The sequence below is a fragment of the Papio anubis genome, chromosome 11 (assembly GCF_008728515.1).
Source record: "Papio anubis isolate 15944 chromosome 11, Panubis1.0, whole genome shotgun sequence".
NCBI classification, from domain to species: domain Eukaryota; kingdom Metazoa; phylum Chordata; class Mammalia; order Primates; family Cercopithecidae; genus Papio; species Papio anubis.
Genome location: NC_044986.1, coordinates 83,597,123 through 83,621,377, shown reverse-complemented (window position 1 = coordinate 83,621,377; position 24,255 = coordinate 83,597,123). Strand labels below are relative to the sequence as shown.

At 39.0% G+C, this 24,255-nt stretch overlaps 1 protein-coding gene across 13 annotated transcripts in view; it reads right to left on the bottom strand.

Moving 5' to 3' along the window:
• MARCHF8 (membrane associated ring-CH-type finger 8) overlaps positions 1-24,255 on the bottom strand; it is a 139,721-nt gene that overhangs the window by 72,208 nt on the left and 43,258 nt on the right. For 9 of the 13 annotated variants that reach the window (XM_017962767.3, XM_017962766.3, XM_017962772.3 and 6 more), the window contains one exon: positions 13,509-13,688. In XM_017962767.3, coding sequence (XP_017818256.1) covers positions 13,509-13,610 — 102 coding nt within the window. In that variant the 5' untranslated portion in view covers positions 13,611-13,688. Of the gene's footprint in view, positions 1-13,508; positions 13,689-15,487; positions 15,556-15,596; positions 16,770-19,590; positions 19,735-24,255 lie in introns of those variants that run through there. The other 4 variants (XM_009214336.4, XM_003903602.5, XM_003903601.5 and 1 more) reach the window with 4 other exon arrangements.

Genomic DNA, 24,255 nt, shown 5'->3' with positions numbered 1-24,255 from the left:
CTAGTAATACATAAACACTATACCTTAATCAGCCTAAGCCTAACTTAAAACCAAAGCCCTGAGGCAAAAGATGCTATTAAGATGTCCCTGTAACTCAACTGCTGTTCACGTATTACCTGAACAGTGTGAATCCAACAGCAGTCCCCTACTCTGCTTTTAAAAAAACAGGCTTCTGAACTGTGGTAAATTGAGTTCTTCAGAAACAAACATGAAAAACACACAAATTCAGCATTAGGATGACTGGATGAAAGGGATGACAGTTCATTCCCTATGCAAAAGTGGTATGGAAGATATGAAACATTCCAAGCCAGGTGTGATGGCTCGTGTCTATAATCCCAACACTTGGCCTCCCAAGTGAGCTATAATTGCACCCCCGCACTTCAACTTGGGCAACAGAATGAGACCCCTGTCTCTTAAAAACACAAAACTATTTGATGCACAGATGAATGAAAAAATATGTGTGTGCAGACCATATTCATGTGCAATCATTTTTTTTAGAGGAAACAAAACAATGTGGAAAAAAATATACAGTCAGGTAACCATGAATAAGGCATTTATCTTTGGAGCTGTTTTATTCATGTGTAAAATAAGGAAGTCATCTCAATAACATCACATATCGAAAGCCGTTAACAATGATTACAGGATACTAGGACTGTAGTATTATTTACTGCCATCTCTGCATTAAGAAATAAATTAGGGGCCCAGTAGGGTGATTTACACCTACAATCCCAACACTTTGGACGCCAAGGTGGGAGGGTGGCTGGAGGCCAGGAGTTTGAGGCCAGTCTTGGCAACACAGCAAGATCTCATCTCTTCAAAATAAAAAATTTAGCCAGGCGTGATGGCGTATGCCTATAGTCCCAGCTATTCAGGAGGCTGGGATGGGAGGATCACTTGAGCCCAGCAGTTCAAGGCTGCAGTGAGCTATGATCATCCACTGCAGTCCAGCCTGTGAGAGTGGGACCCGGTCTCTAAACTAAATAAAAAAAAACAAAGAGTGAAAAATAAATAAATATATTTGAGTGGTTTTCTTATTTTCAAGTTACTGATAGAAAATCTGAAAAATTATCTGCCACCTAGCTGTCCAATTCACACAGGACAGCTACAAGACAGTAGTGACAACCAAAAAATTACAATCATCAAGTCCTACAGTGATACCTAGACAAGCGTATTCATACACCACCTTGACTCAACTTATATGCAACATACTGAAATCAACTGCAAATGCTTCACTTACCACATAACCAGACAAGACTCTTGGTTTTACCTAGATTATGTGAACTCTTAATTAGCAAACTATCACTAGACCAACATCCACAGAGGACAACTACAGTTATTCTGTGCATTCCTTCCATCTCTAAACTCTAAATAAATAAACAGCAAACCATTACCAGTTCTCAAGTTTTATGCTGAGATAGGTAAGCTGCTAATATATAAAATAGCTGGAATTGATATTGTTGGTTTTTTACTAAGAATATTTAAAATTGCAGGACCTCAAAGCTGCACATAATTTTATCTGCATTTAAGCTTCAAAAATCTACATATGCAAAAGAAAATGTAGATGTAGCCGTTCAAATGGGTCAACTTGAATTTAATGTTTTATAATAGCATGCTCTTTTTTAATCTCTAGAAAAACATCAAAACTTACCTTTATTCTCAAAGAAAACAAGCTTACAAAGCAGAAAATGACCATTTAGTAAAGAAGTCATCTTTGGTTCTTAAATGTTAAGCATGCTACAACTTTGTATACATGTTTGAGCCAACTAGGAGATAGTCCCAAGGGGTTTCAGTGATAGCTGTGATTACCAAACAGGAAATACATGCTTGGAAGCAGAAGTGAAAGAATCACTCCAGGGACCAAGGAGAGGTAAACAGGTGACAAAGAAATTCTGGTTTCCAAGTATGAGCATATTAATCTCTTGCGGCCCTTGCAGGTAAGGTAGATGGATGATTCAAGAAGCCACACAAATGATCTCACAGATGGTGATCCCTAACCAGACAGTAATCTGCAACAGGTTTATTTTAAAGATGCATATTCATCTCTTCATGTAAACATACTTCTATAAAAAAGCTAGAAATGGTCTAAAAGACAGTAACTAGAATGTTGAGAGACTCAACTAATAGTACGTGGCATAAGGGATTTTTATCCTGCAGATAAGACTGGCAATTCCTGGAAGCAAAAAGTAAAAGTGTCAGTAAGAGAAAGCTATAGACAGTTTATTCTTATACTGGATCTCAAATCTCTGGTAGCGGAAAAAAAAAAAAAAAGACACAAAGCAACTGTCTTTGGAAGTAGTGGGTTAGCATCAGGGCTGATGCCCTAATGGTGCCCTAAAAACAAACTGGCCATGATAATACAGAGTAGGTTCAAGCATTAAACTGGGAGTTTGCCCATATGGCTCTGGAGATACTGCAATGTTAAAACTCAAGAGGTTTTCTCCAGGTTCCTTATATTAGGTTTTTATTATTTAAAAGGGAAGAATTTATCTAATAGAGAAAAGAGAATAATTTTTAATAGTAAAAGTGTGGTGATTCTGTCTAAAAATATTGTTATCACTTGAACATTGTGAGGTCATTTTTTCAAAAGATGTTAGGTACAAATGAATACAGTATGATCTGTCAACATTCATGTATTTTTAGGGCAAATATGAAATGTGTTTACATGACCATCATCCTGATGCTGCATGGTAAAATCTCCTTTTAACCTCAGTAGTAGGACAACAGGGCCAAAATAGGACTGTTTATAAATATATAAAATACCACTTTTATTTTCTATGTACCTTACTTTAAAATAAATTGATCACTGAATTACCTTCTTGCCTATCACCTTTCAGGAATCCTGGGATACAGATCATTTCTTTCAGGATCTCATTATCAAGGAGTACAGGGCAGAAAGTCGAAAAATGGGTTTTTTGGACAATCTTACAACTTGGGTTCCAGACATGTAGAAGAATTCCAGATAATTTATGTAGAGACTCCACCTTCAAGGAGGGAGAGCACAACTCCCCGCTCTTTAAAGTGGGCTATGCATAGTGACTTCCTTCCAAATAACAAAGTACAAAAGGGGAGAAAAAGAGTAACTTTATAGTGGAGAGACCTGAGAGTCACTATATCAGCCAGGTGGTCAAGAAAATCAGTCACAAATCATGTTGATAGTATACTTGATTTGTTGTGATGAACTGGTACATTGTATCTGTGGACTTCCATCCCAAAACCTATAACCCTAGTCTAGTCATGAGGAAAATATCAGACAATTCCCATAGAAAGACATTCCACAAAATACTTGATCAGTACTATTCAAAACTGTCAAAGTAATCTAAAACAAGGAAAATCTGAGAAACTGTCATAGCCCAGGGGAGCCTAAGGAGATACAATAACAAAATGTAATATGCTACATCCTAAGACGAGATCCTAGAACAAAAAAAGTAAAAAGTTAAAAAGTAGGGAAATCTGAATAAAGTACGGACTTTAAGACTAAAATGTATTCACATTAGTTCACTAACTGTGATGAATGCAGCACACTATTTTAAGATGTTAATAATATGAGAAACTGGAAGCTCGGTTCAAGATGGCTAACTAGATGCAGCTAGTACACGCCTCTTCCACGGAAAGCTCCAAACCGGCAAGTAGATATTCACCCTTCAAATAGGTAATCTGAAACAGAACACTGGAATTCAACTGAAAAGTAACAGGAATCACTGATCACAAAGGAGAAGGAAGCAAGGCAGGTGCTCAGTCAGGATTGCTGAGAGATGGAAGAAGCTTCTAGATGCTGGGAAAGGGTAGACGAGAGACTCCCAGGGTTCCATATTCTCACCATGGACTTTTGCAATGCTAGCTGTGGGAGACCCCCTTGACCCTCACAGGTCTCCAGCCTAACAGAGTGAGTTACCTGGAGACTAACAGGGGCATTGCTCAAACTCACATGGAGTACACAGGCTTCCGAGCCCTGAGAAGCTGCTGCTATCAGCCAGCAAGTCAGGCTGGAAGAGGGAAGGCCAGGTACTTTTACACAACCCAAAGGGCAAATGATGCCACCACCATCACTGCTGCTCCAGGCTGCTGTGGTACTGAGATGTAAGCAAATCACACTCCGTACAAACTGCCTACCTCCCCCACAGATGCCTACCTAGCTGCTCCCACTGAGAGGAGCCTACTCTTCCTGGTGGCAGACCCACAACACAGGATTGCTTGAGGCTAACAGTTTGAGACCAGCCTGGGCAACAAAGTGAGACCCCATCTTTGCAAAAAATTTTCAAATTAGCCAGGCAAGGTGGCATGTGCCTGTAGTTCCATTGATTCGGAAGGCTGAGGCAGGAGGATCACTTGAGCCCATGTCAAGGGTACAGTGAGCTGTGATTGCATCACTGCACTTTAGCCTGGGTGAAAAAGTGAGACACAGTTTTTTTTTAAAAAAAATAAAAAGATCAAGCATAAACACTTCTGTGGCCACCTCAGCTTACTCTTACCTGCAAGCACCACCTATTAGCCTGGAGGTCCAATTGTACAACCCAATACAAAATTTGCTGACATAAGCAAACAGCATAGGAATAAGTATATCAAAACCTCTGCCACCCTAGTTCTGCAGGAGACTATGAACCTGCTCATACACCCAATACATTGCTACTACAACTGGCATTTGAGAAAGTCAACCTACTAAGGCTATCTATAACCAAGGAAATATTTTGCCATCTGAAAGTACACAGAACCAAAGTCAGAAGACCCTACACGACATAAATTATAGTCATATCCTCAAGGGGGGGAATCCTGTCCAAATAAAAGTAATTTCAAAAATAAGAAAAAGATAGTTTATCCAGATGAGAAGAAACCAAATAATTCTGGACATATGAAAAAACTGTTACAACACCCACAAAGGATCACACTAACTCTAGTAATGGATCCTAACCAAAATGAGATCTTTGTAACAGCAGATAAATAATTCAAAATAATTGATTTTAAAGAAGTTCAATGATATCCAACAGAAAATTGAAATCCAACACAAAGAAATTTTTTAAAATTCAGGATTTTAATGAAAATTTAGCAAAGCAATAGATTTTTCTTTAAAAAGAAAAAACAGAACTCCTAAAAATGAAAAATTCATTGAGGAAATTATGAAATACAGTTGAAAGCTTTAAAAATAAACTGGACCAGGCAAAAGAAAGAAACTCAGAGAGTGCAGACAGGTCTCTCACATTAACAAAGTCAGAGCAAACTAAAGAAACAAGAATTTTAAAAAAATGAACAAAGCCCTCAAAAAGTATGGGATTAAATAAAACATGAAAATCTATGAGTGCTAGGTATTCCTGAGGGAAAAGAAAAAGTAAAAAGTTTGGAAAACCTATTTGAGGAAATAATTGAAGGAAAACTTTCCTAGTCTTCCTACAGATTTAGACAATCACCTACAAGAGATTAAGAGAACTCCAGGTAGATGCATTGCAAGATAGACTTCACCAAAATAATCATCAAACTATCTGAAGTCAATGTGAAGGGAAAAATCCTAAAAAAGCACCTAATCACCTATAAAGAGAGTCACATCAGACTTACAGTGGACTTCTCAGCAGAAACTTTGCAGGCCAGAAGAAACTGGTGTACTATTCTCAGACTTCTTAAAGAAAAAAGCAAATAGTCAACCACAAATTTTATATCCAACTAGAATAAACTTCATAAATAAAGCAGAAATAAATGTTTTCCCACACAAACAAACACTAAGGGAATTTGTCATCATTAGACCAGATCTGCAAGAAACATTCAAGGGAGTTCTAAACATGGAAATGAAAGGTTAATACTTGCCATCATAAAACACACAAAAGTATAAAACTCATAGGTCTTAAAAAACAACTACATGCATAAGACTATAAAGCAACTAGATCAAATTATGACAGAAACAAATCTTCACATATCAACTTTGAATGTAAATGGATTAAATGCACCATTTAAAAGATACAGATTGGGGCCAGGCACAGTGGCTCACATCTGTAATCCTAGCACCTTGGGAGACCAAGGGGGAAGGATAACTCGAGACCAGGAGCTTAAGACCAGCCTGAACAACACAGTGACGAAGTTTTTTTTTAATTAGCTGGGCATTGTGCCACACCTGTAGTAACAGCTGCATGGGAGACTGAGGCAGAAGGATCGCTTGACCCCACAAGTTTCCAACCTGGGCAACAGAGCAAGATCCTGTCTCTTAAGAAAAAAAAAAAAGATATAGATCCACTAAATGGATTTTAAAACTATAATCCAATCATATGCTGCTTACCAAAAAAAAAAAAAACATCTAATTTGTAAAGATACTTATCAACTCAAGGCAAAGGGGTGAAAAAAGATATTCCACACAAAAAGAAACCAAAAGCAAGCAGGAGTAGCTATACTTACATCAGATAAAACAGACAATATAAATCAACAACAGTAACAGAAGACAAAAGAAGTAATTATATAATAATAAACAGATCAATTCAACAGGATAACAATCTTATATATGTATATACCCAACACCAGAACACCCAGATTCATAAAGCAAATACTATTAGACCTAAGAAAAGAGCTAGAAAGCAATGCAATAATAGTGGGAGATATAGGATGTTTGTCCCCTCCAAATCTCATGTTGAAAGGTGATACCCTATGTTGGAGGTGGGTCCTAGTGGGAGGTGTTTGGGTCATGGGGGCAGATCCCTCATGAATGGCTTGGTGTCATCCCTGTAGTAATGAATGAGTTCTCGCTCTATTAGTTTACACAAAAGCTGGTTGTTTAAAAGAGTCTGGCGCTTCCTCCTTCTGTCATGCTCCTTCTACTGTCAAGTGATATACTGGCTCCTCTCTGTCTTCCACCATGAGTAAAAGTATCCTGAGGCTTCACCAGAGCAGATGCTAGCACTGTGCTTCTTGTACAGTCTACAGAATGGTGAGCCAAATAAACATCTCTTATTTATAAATTACCCAGCCTTGGGCATTCCTTCATAGCACAAGGGGGGACTTCAACACCCCACTGACAGCACTAGACAGAACACTGAGACAGAAAAAAAAAAAAAAAAAAAAAAAACCCACTGGATTTAATTTGGACTATAGAACAAATAGACCTAACAGATGTTTATACAACAAGCTACCCAACAATCACGGAATATTCATTCTTCTTATTAGCATGTGCAACATTCTCCAAGACAGACCTCATCTTAAGGAATGAAGCAAGTCTCAATAAATTTTTAAAAAACTGAAATCATTTCAAGTGGCTTCTCAGACTACAGTGAAAAAAACCTAAAGTCAATTCCAAGAAGGACTCTCAAATCTATACAAATACATGGAAATTAACCTGCTCCTGGATGGTTTTTGGGTCAGTGATGAAATTAAGATGGAAGTTTAAAAATTTTTTAAACAAATAAAAGTATAGACACAACATACCAAAACCTCTGGAATACAGCAAAAGCTGATAGTGTTGACTGTAAACAGATTGAAGAAAGAAAAGTTTATAGTGTTAAATGCCTAAATGAAAAAAACAGACCACAAGCTAACCTGACATAGCACCTCAAGGAACTAGAAAAACAAGAACAAACCAAACCAAAGCTAGCAGAAGAAAAGAAATGATGAAGAGCAGAACTAAGTGAAATTCAGTTCATAAAAACCCAAAAGACAAAGAAACAAAAAGTTGCTTCACTGAAAAGATAAACAAAATTGACAGACTACTAGCTACACTAACCAAGAAGAAAGACAATTCAAATAAGCACAATCAGAAATGAAAAAGACATTACAAATGATACCACAAAAATACAAAAGATTATCAGAGTCTACTATGAACATCTCTACACTCGCGAACTAGAAAACCTAGATGAAATGGGTAAATTCCTAAAGACACACATCCTCTCAAGAATGAACCGAGAAGAAAAGGAAAACCTGAAGAGACCAATAACCAGTAAGAAGACTTAACCAGTAATAAAAAATTTTTCAAAAATCTCCCAACAACAAAAATCCCCAGGAGCCGATGAATTCACAGCCAAATTCTACCAGGAGCAGAAGAACAGGTACCAATCCTATTGACACTGTTCCCCCAAATTGAAGAAAATCCTCTCTAACTCATTCTATGAAGCCAGTATCACCATAACAACAAATCCAAGCAAGGACACACAAAAACAGAAACAGAATCAATCAATACCCCTAATGAAAACAGATGCAAAAACGCTCAAGAAAATACTAGCAAACCAAATCCAACAGCACATCAAAAAAGATAGTACACCACAATCAAGTGGGTTATATTCCAGGGATACAAGTATGGTTTAACACACAAAAATCAATAAATGTGATCTGCCACATAAACAGGATTAAAAACAAAAACCATACTATTATCTCGATAGACACAGAAAAAGCATTTGATAAAATTCAGCATCCTTTCATGATAAAAATCACTCAACAACTTGGTGTAGTAAGAACATACCTCAAAATAATAAAACCCATATACAAGAATCCCACAGCCAACATCATACTGAATGGGGAAAGGTTGAAAGCATTCCGCTTGAGAAATGGAACAAGACAAGGATCTCCACTCTGGCCACTCTTATTCAACACAGTACTAAAAGTCCTATCGGGCCAGAGCAGTAAGGCAAGAGAAAGAAAGAAAGAAAAGACATCTAAATTGTAAAAGAGGAAGTTAAACTATCTCTGTTTGCTGATGGTATCATTTCATACCTGGAAAGCCCTAAGACTCCTCCAAAACACTCCTAAATTTGATTAATTCAGTAGAGTTTCAGGATACAAAATCGACCTACAAAAATCAGTAGTATTTCTTTTGTTTAGTTGAGGTTTGTTTGTTTGTATTTGAAACAGGGTCTCACTCTGCTACCCAGGCTGGAGTGCAGTGGCGCGGTCACAGCTCACTGCAGCCTCGACCTCCTGGGCTCGTGATCCTCCCACCTCACCATCCCAAGTTACTGGGACTAGAGGCACGTGCCACCATACCCAGCTAATTTTTGTATTTTTTGTTGAGAGGAGGAATCAGTAGCATTTCTATACAACAATAATATAATCGAGCTGAGAACCAAATCAAGAACCAAACCAAGAAGTCAATCCCATTTACAATAGCTACCAAAAAATAATAAAATACCCAGGAATAGTCTCAACCAAGGATGTGAAAAATCTTTACAAGAAAAACTACAAAACATTGATAAAAGAAATCGCATATGACACAAACATGATCATGAGTTAGAAGAATCAGTATCATTAAAATGACCATACTACCCAAAGAAATTTGCAGATTCAATGCAATTCCTATAAAAATACTAACATCGTTGCCGTATCTCTCACCATAAACAAAAATCAACTCAAGATGGATTAAAAACCTGAAAGTATAAAGACCTGAAAGACCTGAAACTATAAAGATTCTAGAAGAAAACCCACGAAAAACTCTTCTGGACATTGGTCTAAGACAAAGAATTCATGCCTAGGACCTCAAAAAGAAAGCTACAAAAATGCAGACAGACAAATGGGACTTAATTAAAATAAAAAGCTTCTACACAGCAAATAAGTAATCAATAGAGAAAACAGACAATCTACAGAACAGGAGAAAATATGTGTAAACTATGTATCTTACAAAAGGCTAATCTGTAGACTCTATAAGGAACTCAACTCAACAAGAAAAAAATAACCTTATTAAAAAATGGGCAAAGGGCATGAACACATATTTTGCAAAAGATGACATACAAATGGCCAAGAAACATTTAAAAAGTTGAACATCACTAATAACCAGGGAAATGCAAATAAAAGCAATGAAATACCATTTCACACCAGTCAGAATGGCTATCATTCAAGTGTCAAAAAAATCAATAACAGATGTTGGCAAGGATGCAGATAAAAGGGAATGTTCATAGACTGTTGTTGGGAGTGTAAACGAGTACAGCTTCTATGGAAAAAAAATATGGAGACATCTCAAAGAACTAATAGAAATACCACTTGATCCAGTGATCTCACTACTGGCGATCTATCCAAAGGGAAAGAAATCATTATATCAAAAAGATACCTGCACTCAAATATTTATTGCATGACTACTCACAGTAGCAAAAATATAAAATCAATCTAAGTGTCCATCAACGGATGACTGGATAAAGTAATCCACACCATGGAATACTACTCAGCTATATAAAAAAAAAAAAAAAAGAATTCATGTTTTTTGCAGCAACATGGATAGAACTGGAGGTAACTATCTTAAGTGAAATAACTCAGAAAGAGCAAGTCAAATAGCTCATATTCTCACTTACAGGTGGGAGCTGAAAAATGTGTACACAGGGGCATACAGAGTGAAATAATAACACTGGAGACTCAGAAAGGTGGGAGGATGGGAGTGGGTGAGGGATGAAAAATTACCTCATGGGTGTTTATGTACACTATTAAGGTGATATTTACCACTATGCAATGTATCTGTGTAACAACACTGCACTTGTACTAAATCTATAAATAACAACAATATGAGAAACTGGGTGTTGGGTATATGAAAATACTCCATCCTAGCTTAACAATTTTTCTATAAATCTAAAACTAGTCTAAAGTAAATTTTTACTTAAAAACGAAACTGGGCCAGGTGCAGTGGCTCACACTTGCAGTCCCAGCAATTTGGGAGGCCAAGATGGGAGGACTGCTTAAGCCCAGGAGTTTGAGACCAGCCTGTGCAATAACAAGACCCGGAATCTACAAAATGAAAGAAAAACTTATCCAGGCCATATACATATAGCTGGTCTATAGTCCCAGCTACTTGGGATGTTGAGGCAGGAGAATCATTAGAGACCAGGAGTTTGTGGCTGCGGTGTGCTGTGATCATGCCACTGCATGCTACCCTGGACAACAGAGCAAGATCTGTACTCAAAAATAAGCCAAAAAATAATAACAAAAATGAAAATAAAACTGACTGAAGTTATCAAGTGAGGGAGAAAAGCAAACTCAGAATAGTCACACATGCCAGCAATGACAGAAAAGAGCACTAAAACTGTCATTATAGCTGTTATTTCATATACTAAAAAAGTTGAATAGAGACATGGAAGATATAAAAAAGATACAAGCCAAATGTCTAGTGATAAAAACATGTCTGAGATGAAAAATACAAAAGATGGAATTACTGGCAGAGTAGATATGGAAAAAGAAAATATTAATGAAATTATAAACAAAGTAATTGGAATATCCAAAATAAAATGCAGGAAAAAAAATAACCTTAAAAAATTAAAAGTGCAGCAGTGGACAACTTTAAGCCAGTCAATGTGTATAATGGAGTCCCCAAATAAAGAATGAGGGGACAGAAAAAGTATCTGAAGAATAGCCAAAAAGCTCCAAATTCTACAAAAACTGTAAACCTACTGATCCACAAACACAACTTCAGAATGCAAGCAACAAATAAAAAATATTTTTTAAATAAAGCTGAAAGAAGTCACTGTCAGCCAACTCACATTGTAAGAAATGCTAAAGTCCTTTAGACAAAAGAAAAATGTTATATGGAAATACACCAGAAATGGTAATTACCTGAGTACATGAATCTACTATTATTTAAAAGAAAATTATTTAAAGTATTTCTTTAAAAATATATTCTAGGGTTTAAAATTTATTAAAAGACAATAATGAAAAGGCCAGAAGGAAAGAAATGAAAGTATACTATTGTAAGGTTCTCATACTGTATTTGAAATAATAGATCATCTCGCCAGGCGCAGTGGCTCACGCCTGTAATCCCAGCACTTTGGGAGGCTGAGGTAGGCGGATCATGAGGTCAGGAGACCAAGACCATCCTGGCTAACACGGTGAAACCCCGTCTGTACTAAAAATACAAAAAATTAGCCGGGCGTGGTGGCAGGTGCCTGTAGTCCCAGCTACTCAGGAGGCTGAGGCAAGAGAATGGCGTGAACCCAGGAGGTGGAGCTTGCAGTGAGCCGAGATCGTGCCACTGCACTCCAGCCTGGGGGACAGAGCAAGACTCCATCTCAAAAAAAAAATAATAATAATAATAATAGATCATCTCCACAGTGACATGATCCCATATCACTGAAACTTAATTCATATTCATTCATTCATTCGTTCAGTCATTCATCAACTGTATTGACAACTGTATAAAAGTCATCAACCCTCTGTAGAAGATTACAGTTATGGGCTTCAGCGAGGGTGTGTTAACAGATTAGACTAAGCAAACAAGTGGATTATTTGCGTCTAAGTAAAATGCAAGGGTTCGCTCTTCTTACGGGATTCAGAAGGAATAATATCTCCCAAGCACAGGAGGATCAGAAATCATAGCAAAAGATTTTGGGTTGAACCTGTGCCAGGAAAAGCTGCATAAATACAAATAGGCTCCACTGGACAAAAATTTACCTTTCAAATCAATCCTGATACCACATTTGAGACCCTAGAAACACAACCACTATTTTCATCCTGTGCCACTGCTGCTGAAGCTCTCATGAGGTCCTGTAAGTTCCTGGTTCAACTGCTCTTCCACTTCTGCCACCTCATCTGTTTCCATGACACCCTGAATTGTCAGGCTGCCACTGGGTGTTCAAAATATCCCCACACTAAGGTGAGACAGAATAGTTTCTCTTTCTTCCCAATACCAATCAAAATCCCCATTCTACAAATAATTGATTAATGCTATTTATTTAGACCTTAAAAATCCCATCAAATAGATAAATTCAATAAGGCTTTATTAAATATCCACCTACAGTAAACCTGCAGTGAGGGTGTATATCAGAAAGAATCTCCCTTCCTGGCCTCACCGTTGGACATTTTCCTTTTTCTATTCCAAACAAGTTTGCATAGCTTCCTCTTATACACACTGCTATGGACTAAATGTTTATGTTTCCCACAAAATTTTTATGCTGGAACTCTAATCCGTAATGTAATGGTATTTGGAGGTGGGGCCTGGAGGAGACAATTAGGTCCTAGGGGTGGAACCCTCTCCATGGGATCAGTTCTCCTGTATGAACAGCCACATGACAGCTTGCTTCCTTCCTCTCTCCATGCCATGTGAGGACACAGCAAGAAGGCAGCTGTTTATAAGTCAGGAAGTAAGACCTCACCAGAATCCAACCATGCTGGCACCCTAATCTCAGACTTCCAGCCTCCAGAACTCTGAGAAATAAATGCTTGTTATTTAAACCACCCAGGCTATGGCATTTTGTTACAGCCACTAGGGCAGACTAAGACACACATTAAGAAATTCCAGCCATCTGGTGTCCAAATTTCACACTACAATGAATAGGGAACTAGCAGCATCATGTTCTGAGAATCCAAAGAACTTAGTCACAGTGATTAATCAAAAATAATCAGGCAGATTTAACCGATGAAGGTAAGTCATTTATAACCATTTATAAGCATAACAGTTTACACCAAAATCTGAAAACCTAGAAATCTACAAAAAGACAATTCCTTCTGAGTACAACTATTTGTGTGCTTATCAGTATATTAACAGAGAAAACCTGACCTTTAGAGTTTAAGCATTGTTCTAGGTCATCTTTAATAAAAATTTAATAAAAGTAATGAAACTAAAAAAGATATTCTCCCAGTACCTGTTCTTCCCTCTCCTTTTCTTTGGTCTTACTTCTGTAGACTCTAGCAGAGGTGGCATCCTGGGATGGAATGGCAGAGATCTGATGCAGTGGCATGCTCATCCCAACCTCCTATCTGGTTGTTGTCTTCACAGAAGAGAGTCTCCACTGGTAGAGTCATTTTGGGCCATGGATTTCAAGCTGAGAGAAAATGAAGAGAGAATAAACATAACTCAGCTACAACACTTTAAATTTCCAAGAGTGAGCTTACCATTTTATATTTATATTCATATGTATATTTAAATAAGTTATGGTGACATAAATGTTTGGTCTTCAAAAACAATAGAAGATGAATGTCTAAGGGGAAAATTCTAACATTTCTCATAATAAGATGGCACCACCTGAAAGAGGCAGGTGGATCATGTACACATATAATCAGAGATTAATCTTCCATTGGCTACTTAGGTTTAAAACAAAGCAGTGACACCATTTATTTTAAGAATATTTTTGAAGTTAAACTTTTTTTATCACGACCAAGCATTTGTCCTGAAATAAGCAGTGATCTTTCCTTAAAACCACTGCCTGTGAGTCCACATAATGGTGAGATCAGAGGTTAGGAAGTCCAAATTAAATTCAAGATATCTATGATCCATACTTAACCTTCCAAAAGTATAGACTTTACATGAGCTGTTGGCAAACATTTCCTATAAAGCGCAAGATACACATTTTAGGCACTGTGGTCCAAGTCTGTTCCAGCTAATTAACTCTGCCACTGTGGCATGAAAGCACCCATAGAGAGTGTGTAAATGGGCCAAGTGCAGTGGCTCATGCCTGTAATCCCAGCACTTTGGGCGACCGAGGCAGGCGAATCACAAGGTTAGGAGATCGAGACCATCCTGGCTACCACGGTGAAACCCCATCTCTACTAAAAATACAAAAAATTAGCCTAGCATGGTGGCAGGCGCCTGTAGTCCCAGCTACTCAGGAGGCTGAGGCAGGAGAATGGCACAAACCCAGGAGGCAGAGCTCGCAGTGAGCCGAGATCGCACCACTGTACTCCAGCCTGGGCAACAGAGCAAGACTCCGTCTCAAAAAAAAAAGAGAGAGAGAGAGTGTAAATGAATGAGAGTAGTTATGTACCAATAAAACTTTATTTACAAAAATAGGCAGCAGGCTAGATTTGGCCCACAAGACTGTAGTTTGCCAAATACTGCTGTAAAGGGTTTCCTAGAGAATATGAAGGGTCACCATGACATTCCTGAGAACCATGAGAAAGGCTGCCTTTAGGTAAAATAACCTAAAGTGTATGCATAAGATGTCTTCAGTGATTCCAGGTACCTCTGCCCTTTTTCTGGTTTTCTCTTACGCATCCCCCAAAATGTCTAATAATTGACTTGTGTGTTGTTCTCTCTCCCCACTTACCAACTGAGATCTATCCAACTCTGTATACAAAACCAGTTAAATGTAAATTATCCAGACGATTTAATGTAGTAAAATGTTTCATTTTGTTCAAATTTTAACAGAAAATGGAAGCCTTCAACCAAAAGAATGAATCTTGAATTTGGAGATTTTCATTTATTAACCATGTGGTGGGATAGGGGGTGGGGACAAGTGAGGCAGTAGGAAAATGCAGGGTAAACAACAGGGCCTGACAACCCCAAGGTCACATTTGATAAGCAGTCACTTACTCTACCTCTCCCAAAACTCTACTCTGGATCAAACGCAGGCGTTTGTAAGACTGGTGCCAACTCTTGGTAGTGTCCCTAAGCAAGCAGAGGGGCACCAAGACTCACAAAATGGCTTCCTTCACACAACTCTAGAATCAATGAACAACAAAAAGGAACAAAAACTGGGAGGGATCAACACATAGAAGAAAATTAGCTAAAACAATAATCTGTTTATAAAGTCTAGTTTTACAGTAAGCAGGTGAGTGATCATTGATAATAACAACAAAAAAAGGAAAACAGAATAGGTGATGTTAGTGTCCAGATATCACACACCATCTACTCTGTTTCAAGCCTTTGATGAGGAAGATGGAGCACTACTGTGCCAAAGAAACAGTCTGAATGTTTGTATTCAAGCACATCACACAAGACAAGAGGCACTTACTGCGGAGCTGCCTTGTACTCCCTGAGAGATCACAATAGGCAGTGGTAAGCAGTTTTTTCATCACTAATGCACTAAAGTCCTCTGTTACAGATGACAAACTCCATGGGGCCTCTTGGAATACTTAGTCAAACTGACCATACCCAGAGCCCTATACCTATCATGCCAGTAGCTACCTGTGGTGCTTCTCATATAATCATCATTATTACATCATTGGTACATGCCCATGACAAGCCTGAGAAGGGCTATTTATGGCACGGAAACACAGATGCGAGAGGGTCTCACAATTTTTGCGGTTTTGAAGGACATCCCTCCTCACTACCACTAAAGTTAGTCTTCTGATATGTACCACCACCACAAGGCAACAGACTTACAAGTTTGCCTGAAACAATCTCTCTCCTATGCCAGACATATTTAGGATAAAAATGAGTTTACAAACAAACCATAAAACAGGCCATACCATTTTTTATGTGAAGATTTACATGAAGAGTATAATCATATATTACTCACATTATTTTCTTTGCATAATTTCCAGACATCTTTTATATCAACTAAATTAATCTTTACATAAGAGTAACAGTTAAACCTCAGCACTATGCCTGACAATCCAGGCATGAGGGCTTCAATTTGACTAATGCTAACTTGCAATATACAGCACACCTAACATGAACATCCACATCTAGAAGAGATACTGCCAAAGCTGGTTGTTGAGGAAACTAGAAATGGATCCCCATGTTCATGGATCAAAATACTTAATATTGTTAAAATGGCAATTCTTCCCAAGTTGATACAGAGAGTCAAAGCAATCTCTATCAAAAACTGAGCTGACTTCTTTACAGAAATTTGGCAAGCTCATTTGAATATTTATATAAAATTCAAGGGACTCAGATCTGCCAAAACAATCTCGAAAAAGAACAAAGTTGGAGAGCTCACATTTCCAGACTGCAAAACTTACGACAAAGGAACAGTAATTAAGACTGTGTGGTACTGGAATAAGAATAGATATATCAATGGAATAGAATTTAGAGTTCAGAAATAAACCCACGTATCTATAGTCAGCTGATTTTCAAGAAGGGTGCCAAGATCACTCCTTAGGGAAAGAGTACTGTTTTCAACAAATGGTGCTGGGACAACTGGATAGCCACATGCAAAAGAAATTTGGATCTCTTCCTCACACAAAGAAAAAAATAGACAAACTACACATCATCAAAATAAAAACTTTTGTGCTTCAAAAGACACCACTGAGAAAGGGAAAAAACAGCCAGTCATAGTGGTTCACACCTATAATCCCAGAACTTTGGGAAGCCAAGGCAAGAGAATATCTTGAGGCCAGGAACTCAAGAATGGCCTGGGCAATACAGCAAGACTCAACCTCTATTTAAAAAAAAAAAAAGTGTAAAAGACAAATGACAGAATAGAAGAAAAAGTTTACAAATCATATATGTAATAAGGGACTTGTATCTAGAATACATAAAGAACTCTCTTACGACTCAATAACATAAGGGCAAAGCCAGGTGCAAGTAGTTCACGTCTATAATCTCAGCATTTTGGGAGGCTGAGGTAGGAGGACTGCTTCAGGCCAGGAGTTCAAAACCAGTGTATGAAACATACCGAGGCCCCATCTCCACCAAAATAATAATAATAATAATAAAGACAAATAACCCAATGAAAAATGGGTTAATCAACATCATTAGCCATCATGGAAATACAAATCAAAACTATCAGATATTACTTTAATTATGTTCATAATTAAAGACAAACAGTTAAGTGTTGGCAAGGATGTTGTGAAACTGAAACCCTCATATACTGCTAGTGGGGATCTATGTAGCAGTTTTGAAAAATAGTCTGGCTCTTTCTCAAAATGTTAAATATCGTATGACCCAACAACTTCACTCCTAGGGTATACACATCCAAGAGAAATGCAAACATTTCCTCACACGAAAACTTGTCCATGAATGTATCACATTATTCATAATAGCCAAAAGGTGGAAACAACCTAAATGTCCATCATATGATGAATGGATAAATCAAATAAGCTATACCCATTCAACAGAATCATATTCAGCAATAAAAAGAAATAAAGTACTGGCACATGCCACAATATGGATGAACCTTTAAAAAATTATGCTAAGTAGGCCTCCTAAGTAGGAGATGGCTACTGTTGCCCTATCTCACTCACCCTTCCAGTTTTGAGAAGGCAATAGAAAGAGTACAAAGTCAGCAATCACAAACCTAAGTTCAAATCCTGGCTCTAACTGTGGATGTTGGGCAAACTGATGCATTTCTAAGCTGTTTGGTCTCCTCATCTGTAAAAGGGAAGGGTAATCATGTCCACTCAGTTCACAGGGTTTCTGTGAAGATCAAATAAGACTGTGTCCAGGCTGGGTGCGATGGCTCACGCCTGTAATCCCAGCACTTGGGAGGCCAAGGCGGGTGGATCACCTGTGGTCAGGAGTTCTTGACTAGCCTAGCCAACATGGCAAAACCCCATCTCTACTAAAAATACAAAAATTAGCCAGGTGTGGTAGTGGGTGCCTATAATCCCAGCTGCTTGGGAGACTGAGGCAGAAGAATTGCTTAACTCGGGAGGCAGAGGTTGCAGTGAGTCGAGATCATACCATTGCAATCCAGCCTGGGTGACAAGAGTGAAACATAGGTGCTCTTAACATCAGCACATCTGCCGGCAGGCTTTCCCAGGCATTTGCAGTGATTTCTCTCACTGCATTACAAAAACCTGCAGGTTTGCTTTGTTTTTCCAGAACTATTTTCTGACCTCCTATGCCTCAGTCAAACACAGATTTATACAACTGGGACCGTGAATCCTTTCTAACATTTATGTGCAATACATAAGCAGCTTGACTCTGAGAGGAAGCAAGGTTGACATCCCCTTCCTAAAAGGAGAGTGGTAGGAAAGGCCAATGCTGAAGACAACCAGTATGGCTTCACAGTCAAACTGTTCTATGCTCTTTCCAGAGATCAACATAAATGAAGATTCTGCCCATTCCAACAACAATGCTTTGGACAAATAATGCGGGGAGCTAGGAGAAGACAAATGCCAGCTGCAGCGTCTCAGAGGAATGGCCACCCCAGGAAGAGTTCACATGCCTCACTGTACCCTTGTTTGCAGGGTGCCAGACTCTCCAGCAGCACCCTGCTCCTCCCTGCTGTAAATTGTATCTTAACATCCTGACTGGCATTGTTAGAATCAACAACTTGAAGCTAAGCCTGTTTTTATAGGGAGTAAATTTCATGTAAAAAATGAGAAGTCCATGCACAGCAGCTAGCAGAAACAGAAAGAGAAAAAGCAGTAAAAGGAGTGAGGAGATCAATTCTAGATATCAGCACTGAATGATCAAAGCCAGACTTAAGGCAGTGGATATGGAGGGAGAAGTGAGGTCATTTGAAAAGCAGGACTAACATAACCTAGTGAGGGATCTAAACTGTCCCATGGTTTCTGGCTGTGTACTCACATGACAGAGATGCACAGAAAAGCAGCAGGGGAAGGAGGTAAGCTCAACGTGGACAGACTGAGCTTCACATGCCTTTAAGAAACCAAAGACATAGGCCAGGCGGTGGCTCACGCATGTAATCCCAACACTTTGGGAGGCCAAGGCGGGCAGATCACAAGGTCAGGAGTTTGAGACCAGCCTGGCCAATGTGGTGAAACCCAGTCGCTACTAAAAATACAAAAATTAGCTGGGCGTGGTAGTGGCGGCCTGTAATCCCAGCTACTGCGGAGGCTGAGGCAGAAGAATCACTTGCACCCGGGAGGCAGAGGTTGCAGTAAGCGGAGAATGCACCATTGCACTCCAGCCTGGGCAACAAGAGCAAGACTCCATCTCAAAAAAAAAAAAAAAAAAAGAAAGAAACCAAAGACATGTTCACAAATGCATATTGGGAGTCACCAGTATATCAAGACACATGAACATACATGGAGAGAATCAGTCATTTATGTCATTACGTACTACAAATAAATGCTAAAATACAATATCAATACCTAACATAAGAAAACCTGTATCTTGGGGCAGGCATGGTAGCTCAACAGCAAAGATGGAGTGACACGTACAATCATGGATACCTAAAAAGAACTAACGATATGAATAATAAAAATTATGCAAGTGAAAATATAAAGCAATACTAACAACAACAAAAACTATAGAAGAAAGAAAATGTAATAATTTGGCTTTAAAATGAACAGTACAAATTTCAACATGGACAACAGTGTAAACATTACGATGATATAAGCAACACTGAGATAACCAAACTGGGAGGATGGGAAGAGGGAAGGTTGGATAAAAAAGGAAGTCAACAGATAATAGCTAATGTTTGTAAGTCAAGAAACAGTATGAACATATTATTTGAAAACATGAAAGCAACTCTCAGAAGACACATGTGGCTGCCTATGGGGAAGAGTCTGCCCATTCCAACAACAATGCTTTAGACTGTGGAGGACCAGAGCAAAGGACTACTGTTTTTCATTCTAGGACATTGGGTACATCAAGTTCCTAATCACAGTTCTAAAATTCAGAAAACTATCAAAAATTAAAAATTTTTAAAAACCACTCTACCCTTGCTTATTAACACTAAAACTTAATTGAACTCCTAGGCCAGGCGCGGTGGCTCATGCCTGTAATCCCAGCACTTTGGGAGGCCAAGGCGGGCGGATCACAAAGTCAGGAGATGGAGATTATCCTGGCTAACATGGTGAAACCCTGTCTCTACTAAAAACACAAAAAATTAGCCGGGCATGGTGATGGGCACCTGTAATCCCAGCTACTTGGGAGGCTGAGGCAGGAGAATGGTGTGAACCCAGGAGGCAAAGCTTGCAGTGAGCCAAGACCGCCCCACTGCACTCCAGCCTGGGCAACAGAGTGAGACTCCGTCTCAACAACAACAACAACAACAAAAAACTTGATTGAAATCCTTGGGGCCAAAACCTGATCTGAACTGACAGGAAGCTACTCAAAACTATACTTATGCTACTTAGTGTAAGTATTATATATACTTCAATGCAGAAATAGCGCATTTGAGTAAGGCATCTTACTCCAAGCCTCGATAGGAGTATCTGATAATTTACAGTATATGTAGCAGATTACTTGTCTAAAAACCTAAGAATTTCTAAATTCCAAAATATTTCTAATCCTAGAGTTTTGAATAAGAGAGTTTGGGCTTACAATTCATTTTTCAAAATGAAATGTATTACTTTTATTACATGTATTTTAGTACACATATTACTTTTATTTTTTAGATTTTGAAGATATTTTGAAGAACTCAGTGGAGAGAAAGTATGAAAAGAATAACAGGTATGAGACTCATGTGACCTTAAATGGATCAACACCTAATGCCACACACTTTCCAAAAGTGGCATTATTCCTGGATCATTATTTAGATAATAAATAGATTATCTTGTCTCATTAAAAATTTGAAAAAGAAAGCAAGAAAACTTCACTTGACTCCTCATTCATATCCCGCTACTGTCCCATCTATACTACTTTTCTAGGAAAAGGTGTCTACACTCACATTCAACATTTCCTCACTTTCTATACACATTTCAACTAACTACAATCTGGCTTCTGTACAGTAAGGTCTACAATGCTCTCCATATTAAGCCTAAAAATTGTTTTGCAGCCCTCATGTTATTTGACTTGATACTTTTACTCTCTTCCTAGTCTTCAAATACTCTTTTGACTTAAATGACCTAACACCGTCCTAGTGTTCCTCCTGCTCCATCTCCACCTCTGCAGATCTATCTCCTATAGTATGACATTGTATGCAGAGATTCCTCAAAGTTTCATTTAACCCTCTCTGATTCTCATTCTGTGCTCCCTTTTCCTGGGTGATTTAATCCATAACTTTGGCTTGAATGCCCACCTTTGCAGATGTTATTTAAAAAGAAAATATTGATAAATCAGACTTTATTGAATTCAAAACTTTTGCACTTTAAAAGATACCATTAATAAAACAAAAGATAAGCCAACGACTGGGGAAAAAATACTTGACAATCATATATCTGATAAAAGACTTGTATCTAGAATAAAGAACTCCTACATAAGACAAACAACATAATTTTAAAATAAACAAAATATATTAACAGACGTTTCATCAAAGATGATATATGACAGCCAGGCTCTCATATATATGTGCCTGTAGTCCTAGTCATTCGGGAGGCTGAGGCAAGAGGGTGGTTTGAGCCCATGAGTTCGAGGCTACAGTGAGCAATATACTCCATTCTGGGCAACCGCGTGAGACCCTGTCTCAAAAAAAATAAAATAAAATAATGAAGACATATGAATAGCTAATAAACTCAGGAAAAGATGCTGCAAATTAAAACCACAATAATATACCACTATACCCCCCCTAGAATGGCTACTACCAAAAACACTAGAATGGCTCCAATCAAAAAGACAGTCAATACTAATTGTTTGATATAGAAAAATTAGATCTCTCACGTATTTCTGGTGAGAATATAAAGCGGTATAGATACTCGGAAAACAGTCTAGCAGTTTCTTGAAAAGTTAAACATAAACTTATCATATGACCCAGGAACTGCAGTCCTTGGAATTCATCCAAGAGATATGAAAACATATGTCCACAAAAAGACACACATATGAAAGTGCATAGCGGCATTCCTCGTAATAGCCCAAAACTGGGAATATCCCAAATGTCCACCAACTAAAGAATAGATAAAAATGTGGCTTATCTATACAATGAAATTCTATTCAGCAATTAAAAGGAACAAACCAATCATATACACTACAGCATGGATGAACCTCAAAGACTATGCAAATTGAAACAAGTCAGACACAAAAGACTATATATTATACAATTCTGTTTTTATAAAGTGTCTTGAGAAAGCTGAGAAGGCAGATCAGTGATTGCCTCATGGTGGGTGTAGTTGTGGGTATGATATGACCTGCAAATGGGCAAGAGGGAACTTTGGGGGCAAAGGAAATGTCTCAAACTGGATTACAATGATGCCGCACTGCTTCAAATTTACTAATCACTGAATTGTACACTTGTAACAGGTGAATTTTATGGTGCCTAAATTAAACCTCAAGATACTCATTTAATACAGCTTACAAGGCCCTATGTGTCTATCCCACCTCATTTTGTACTACCCCTCTCTCTATAGTCCAGCAACAGCAGTGTTTCTTCAGTCCCCTCAGACCTCCCAGCACCTTCCCACCACAGCCTATTTATATGGTATTCTCTGCCTGCAACACTCTTCCTTCCCCTTCTAGGCTAACTAATTCTTCCTCAACCATCTGACCATCCTGACAGAGGAAATTCCACATTCATAGTTCTTTATAGGATCAATGAAGAACCTCTACTTCATTAACAATGTTCACAGTTAGAATGTTACATTTATTGAGTTATTTAATTAACGACTTTCTCCCCTGTTCAGCCGTAAGCTCCCCAAAGGCAGCATATCTCATTTCGCTCACCTTTGTATCTCTCTTTCTGTGGCCTATCACATAAGATCTATTCAATAAATGCTGGTTGGATCAATCTCTCTGAGACAGCAGCCAAAAAGGGCTGAGAATTTCATTTGCAACTCAAACTATTAAGCAACACTATTCTCTGTCTCAAATCCTGATTAAGTACCCTAGTGGAGATTTGGAAACAACTAACAAAAATTCAATGTTTGTCAACCTGGTACAATTCATTTTAAATGGGAAGAAACCCATTGATTTAAATATCTGCAGCAGATTGACCACATTGCACTTAGTTGAAAATTGAAATGGAATTCAAATACAGCGGAATGTAGTCTAAGTATCTTTAAGAAAAATTTTAAAAGATGACAAGTATAAGTAGTTTAGAATTACTGATCAAAGCATTTTAAGACAGAGGAAAACTTAAGTTTCCTAAGTTATAGATGAGAAATTTCAACCTTTGAGTCAAAAACCCAATTGCTGGTGTTAGTGAGAGGTGACAATGTGCTAGCAGCCCTCACTCTCAGCGCCTCCTCAGCCTCAGGCCTCGGGTCCACTCTGGCGGTGCTTGAGGAGCCCTTCAGTCCGCCACAGCACCCTGGGAGCCCTTCTCTGAGCTGGCTGAGGCCAGAGCCTCTTCCCTCTGCTTGCAGGGAGGTGTGGAGGGAGATGCAGCAGGTGGGAACGAAGGCTAAGCTGGGGGACGGTTTGAGTTCTCTCGGGGGTGGGGGTGGGGGCCGGCTCGGAGGGCTCGCACACGGAGCTGCCCGCCAGCACCGCTGGCCCAGGGCAGTGAGGGGCTTAGCACCCAGGCCAGCAGCTGCGGAGGTTGCGCCAGGTCCCCCGCGCTGCTGGCCAGCCATTTCTCGCCAGGCCCTAGGTGCCTCCCCACGGGGCAGGGCTCCAGACCTGCAATCTGCCATGTCTGAGCTCCTCCCCCTGCTGTGGTGGGCTCCCCCACAGGTACCGCCCCCTGCTCCACCGCACCCAGTCCCATCCACAGCCCAAGGGCTGAGGAGTGCAGGCGAGGCTCAGGACTAGCGGGCAGCTCAGCCTGCAGCCCTGGTGCAGGATCCGCTGGGTGAAGCCAGCTGGGCTCCTCAACTGGATGGGGACTTGGAGAACTTTTATATGTAGCCGGAGGATCGTAAATACACCAGTCAGCACTCTGTGTCTAGCTTAAGGTTTGTGAACACACCAGTTGGTACTCTATATCTAGCTAACCTAGT